General features: G+C 42.6%; 1 protein-coding gene across 1 annotated transcript in view; it reads left to right on the top strand.

Moving 5' to 3' along the window:
• Nucleotides 1–371: 371 nt before the first annotated feature.
• Nucleotides 372–6,000, top strand: part of LOC135533954 (neuronal acetylcholine receptor subunit alpha-2-like) — a gene marked incomplete at its 3' end in the record, with an annotated part of 43,821 nt that continues 38,192 nt past the window's right edge. Inside the window, exon 1 of the mRNA XM_064961137.1 lies at nt 372–447. Coding sequence (XP_064817209.1) covers nt 372–447 — 76 coding nt within the window. The remainder of the gene's footprint in view (nt 448–6,000) is intronic.

The following is a 6,000-nucleotide window of genomic DNA, read 5'->3' as shown; positions in this document are numbered from 1 at the left end:
TTAAAAGTGATTTAATCAAGTTTAATAGATGTTCGTCTCTAAAAGGGTACAGCACAGCAGGTGAAGTAAACGTCACTCTCCCCCCGCCCATGAAGCGCCTGTATGAGATATCTGAAGTGAAGCGGGGCTTCCACTCGGGAAGATGACACAGGGGGAGAGGATCATCTCAAGAATTGACACGGAAGCCGATTTCTCACCACGTCCCCATAGTTTCAAGATAACCTTTCTGGAGAGGATATAATCAAATTAGAACATCAATGTTTTTTTTTCCCCCCCCGAGAAGAGCAGATAATTTTTGTATATTTTTTTAAAGTAGAAAGAAGCTAGAAGCTTTGGCGAGAAGTAGAAAAGATAATTCACCAGGGTGAAATATGGAACGTGGATTATTCAACCACCTGTTCTCAGCGAGGACCGCTATGCTCTGTTGTTTCTTCTTATGTAAGTCAAGTAAGTTCGTTGTTATTATTTATTATTTTTGGCTAAGACTTACCTTCTGACGGTATAATAAGGTGAGTCTGAATACAATTTAAGAGAAACGGAGAATTCATGTCGTCGCTGTTCTCTACTTGAACCAAAGGTGTGAAATCATTGCTTGTACCCAAGACTATAGCCTGATATTACAGTCATTAGTTTATTTATCAATCAATTCATTGTCAATATGACCGTTTATTGATGTTACCAAATTGCCTACCTACCACAACCGGTGCGCTCTCTCAGGGCAGTTGCTGTGTTCTTAAACCACTCCAACTATTTTGGATTTTCACACCTCCTCCATAATTTCCTGCTGTTTGGAATCTAAACTGACTCGGGCTCTTGTACTACCAGTAGTAGCCTCATTAAATGCCATTAGCACCACATTTCACACGGTTTTTTCCTCATTCATTCAATTGTTTTTATTTATATCGTTAAAGCTTTTACAAGCTCCAGTTTAATACCTCCACATTACTCTACATGTGACATATAGGCCTCTGTGTTTTGTGACCTTCAAAGTGGAGGAGAAGAAGAGCTGTCAGCTGAATTCTTTCAAGAGCAACACCAAGGTGAGAATGCTGTTCATTGATTACAGCTCGGCATTCAACACCATAGGGGCCCGATCACCAACAATGATGAGACAGCCTATAGGGAGAAGGTCAGTGACCTAGAAGTGTGGTGCCATGACAACAGCCTCTCCCTCAACGTCAGCGAGACAAAGGAGCTGATTGTGGACTACAGGAAACGGATGGCCGAGCCACACCCCCCATTGATATCGACAGGGCTGTAGGGGAGCAGGTTGAGAGCTTCAAGTTCCTGTCTACATCACTAAGGAATTATCATGGTCCCACACACACACCAACACAGTCGTGAAGAGGGCACGACAACGCCTCTTCTCCCTCAGAAGGCTGAAAAGATTTGTCACGCCCTCAGAGCTTTAAACGTTCATGCAGCTGACCACAAGGCAATGCAGAGGGTAGTGCGTATGACCTAGTACGTCACTGATAGTTAAATAGTTAGACAAATAGCTATCTGCATGGAGTGTTTTTTTACTCATCACATACGCTGCTGCTACTGTTTATTATCTATCATGTTGCCTAGTCACTTTACACCTGCCTATAGGTTATACAGAGCCTTCAGAGAGGATTCAGATCCCCTGACTTATTCCACATTGTGTTACAGCCTGAATTCAAAATGGATTAAAAAATGTTTTTTCATCCATCTACACACAATACCCCATAATGACAAATTTAAAACATGTTTTTAAGAAATGTTTGCTAATTTATTTTGAATGAAATGAGAAAATGGCAAGTATCTCATTTGCATAAGTATTCAACTTCCTGAGTCAATTCATGTTAGTATCACCTTAGGCAGATATTACAGCTGTGAGTCTTTCTGGGTAAGTCTCTAAGAGCTGTGAGTCTTTCTGGGTAAGTCTCTAAGAGCTGTGAGTCTTTCTGGGTAAGTCTCTAAGAGCTGTGAGTCTTTCTGGGTAAGTCTCTAAGAGCTGTGAGTCTTTCTGGGTAAGTCTCTAAGAGCTGTGAGTCTTTCTGGGTAAGTCTCTGAGAGCTGTGAGTCTTTCTGGGTAAGTCTCCAAAAGCTTTGCACACCTGGATTGTACAATATTCGGCCATTATTTTTTTGTTAATTCTTCAAGCTCTGTTAAATTGGTTGTTGATCAATGCTACACAGCCATTTATTTTCATGTCTTGCCATAGATTTTCAAGCTGATGTAAATCAACACAGTAACTTGGCCACTCAGGAACATTCAATGTCATCTTGGTAGTCAACTTTCAGTGTAGATTTGGCCTTGTGTTTTAGGACATTGCCCTGCTGAAAGGTGAATTCATCTCACAGTGTCTGGTGGAAAGCAGACTGAACCAGGTTTTCATCTAGGATTTTGACTGTGCTTAGCTCTATTCCGTTTCTTTTTATCCTAAAAAACTCCCTAGTCCTTGCTGATGACAAGCATACCTATAACATGATGCAGCCACCACCATGCTTGAAAATATGAAGAGTGGTACATCGTGTTGTGCTGGATTTGCCCCAAACATACCACTCTCTATTCATAACACTCTCTAAAACAGTTCATGTCTTGGCCACATTTTCTCAGTTTTACTTTAGTTCCTTATTGCAAACAGGATGCATGTTTTGGAATATTAGAAAATATATATTTACAGGCTTCCTCCTTTTCACTCTGTCAATAAGGTTAGTATTGTGGAGTAACTACAAATGTTGTTGATCCATCCTCAGTTCTCTCCTATCACAGCCATTAAACTCATTAACTGTTTTAAAGTCACCATTGGCCTCATGGTGAAATCCCTGAGTGGTTTCCTTCCTCTCCGGCAACTGAGTTAGGAAGGATGGCTGTATCTTTGTAGTTACATCCAAAGTGTAATTAATAACGTCATCATGTTCAAAGGGATATTCAATGTCTGTTTTTTTAGCCATCTACTAATAGGTAGATGGGTATTGGAGGCATTGGGAAAACCTCCCTTATCTTTGTGGTTGAATCTGCGTTTGAAATTCACAGCTCGTCGGAGGGACCTTACAGATAATTGTAATGTGTTGGGGTACAGAGATGAGGTAGTCATTCAAAGATCATGTTAAACACTATTATTACACACAGTCCATGCAACTTATGTGAAATTGTTAGTTTGCTATAACAAAAGGGGTTGAATACATATTGAAAACATAATTCCACTTGTACATTATGTGGTATTGTGTGTAGGCCAGTTAATCCATTTTAAATTCAAGCTGTAACACAACAAAATGTGGAAAAAGTCAAGGGGTGTGAATACTCTCTGAAGGCCCTGTATCTACCTCAATTACCTCAGTAGCACATTGACTCAGTACTGGTACCATGTGTACATAGCCTAGTTATTACCTCATACTGGTACCATGTGTACATAGCCTAGTTATTACCTCAGTACTGGTACCATGTGTACATAGTCCAGTTATTACCTCATACTGGTACCATGTGTACATAGCCTAGTTATTACCTCATACTGGTACCATGTGTACATAGCCTAGTTATTACCTCAGTACTGGTACCATGTGTACATAGTCCAGTTATTACCTCATACTGGTACCATGTGTACATAGCCCAGTTATTACCTCAGTACTGGTACCATGTGTACATAGCCTAGTTATTACCTCAGTACTGGTACCATGTGTACATAGCCTAGTTATTACCTCATACTGGTACCATGTGTACATAGTCCAGTTATTACCTCATACTGGTACCATGTGTACATAGCCCAGTTATTACCTCAGTACTGGTACCATGTGTACATAGCCTAGTTATTACCTCATACTGGTACCATGTGTACATAGCCTAGTTATTACCTCAGTACTGGTACCATGTGTACCATGTGTACATAGCCTAGTTATTACCTCATACTGGTACCATGTGTAAATAGCCAAGTTGTTACCTCAGTACTGGTACCAGTACTGGTACCATGTGTACATAGCCTAGTTATTACCTCAGTACTGGTACCATGTGTACATAGCCTAGTTATTACCTCAGTACTGGTACCATGTGTACATAGCCTAGTTATTACCTCATACTGGTACCAAGTGTACATAGCCTAGTTATTACCTCAGTACTGGTACCATGTGTATATAGCCTAGTTATTACCTCATACTGGTACCATGTGTAAATAGCCTAGTTATTACCTCAGTACTGGTACCATGTGTACATAGCCTAGTTATTATCTCAGTACTGGTACCATGTGTACATAGCCTAGTTATTACCTCAGTACTGGTACCATGTGTACATAGCCTAGTTATTACCTCAGTACTGGTACCATGTGTACATAGCCTAGTTATTACCTCATACTGGTACCATGTGTACATAGCCTAGTTATTACCTCAGTACTGGTACCTTGTGTACATTTCCCAGTTACTCCATTATAGTAGACCAGGGATCATCAACTATCACTTCCAGTACTCCATTATAGTGGACCAGGGATCATCAACTGTCACTTCCAGTACTCCATTATAGTGGACCAGGGATCATCAACTGTCACTTCCAGTACCCAATTATAGTGGACCAGGGATCATCAACTGTCACTTCCAGTACCCAATTATAGTAGACCAGGGATCATCAACTATCACTTCCAGTACTCCAAAATAGTAGACCAGGGATCATCAATTATCACTTCCAGCACTTCATTATAGTAGACCAGGGATCGTCAATTATCACTTCCAGTACTCCATAATAGTAGACCAGGGATCATCAACTATCACTTCCAGTACTCCATTATAGTAGACCAGGGATCATCAACTATCACTTCCAGTACTCCATTATAGTAGACCAGGGATCATCAATTATCACTTCCAGCACTTCATTGTAGTAGACCAGGGATCATCAATTATCACTTCCAGCACTTCATTATAGTAGACCAGGGATCGTCAACAAAGACTGCTGAACAGTTAATCAAGTGGTTACCCTGACAATTAACATTGACCCCCGTTTAATTATTTATTTATCTTGTTCATCTTGTTTTGCACTGACTCTTTATGGACACTGAGTGGACTCTACCCACACACTGACTGACTGGACTCCTCCCACACACTGACTGACTGGACTCTACCCACACACTGAGTGGACTCTACCCACACACTGACTGGACTCTACCCACACACTGACTGGACTCTACCCACACACTGACTGACTGGACTCCTCCCACACACTGACTGACTGGACTCTACCCACACACTGACTGACTGGACTCTACCCACACACTGACTGACTGGACTCCTCCCACACACTGACTGACTGGACTCCTCCCACACACTGACTGACTGGACTCTACCCACACACTGACTGGGCTCTACCCACACACTGACTGGACTCTAAACACACACTGACTGGACTCTACCCACACACTGACTGACTGGACTCTACCCACACACTGACTGACTGGACTCTAAACACACACTGACTGGACTCTACCCACACACTGACTGGACTCTACCCACACACTGACTGACTGGACTCCTCCCACACACTGACTGACTGGACTCCTCCCACACACTGACTGACTGGACTCCTCCCACACACTGACTGACTGGACTCTACCCACACACTGACTGACTGGACTCTACCCACACACTGACTGACTGGACTCTACCCACACACTGACTGACTGGACTCTACCCACACACTGACTGACTGGACTCTACCCACACTGACTGGACTCTACCCACACTGACTGGACTCTACCCACACACTGACTGGACTCTACCCACACACTGACTGGACTCTACACACAGAGGGACTGGACTCTACCCACACACTGACTGGACTCTACCCACACACTGACTGGACTCTATCCACACACTGACTGGACTCTATCCACACACTGACTGGACTCTACCCACACACTGACTGGACTCTACCCACACACTGACTGGACTCTACCCACACACTGACTGGACTCTACCCACACACTCCAAAACACACACACACATGCACATTGACACCGCACACACACACACACTCACACACACACACTTTAATAA

Source organism: Oncorhynchus masou, unplaced genomic scaffold (assembly GCF_036934945.1).
Source record: "Oncorhynchus masou masou isolate Uvic2021 unplaced genomic scaffold, UVic_Omas_1.1 unplaced_scaffold_2835, whole genome shotgun sequence".
Taxonomy (NCBI): Eukaryota; Metazoa; Chordata; class Actinopteri; order Salmoniformes; family Salmonidae; genus Oncorhynchus; species Oncorhynchus masou.
Note: the sequence above shows the minus strand (reverse complement) of the source record. Positions and strands in the feature narration are given on the sequence as shown.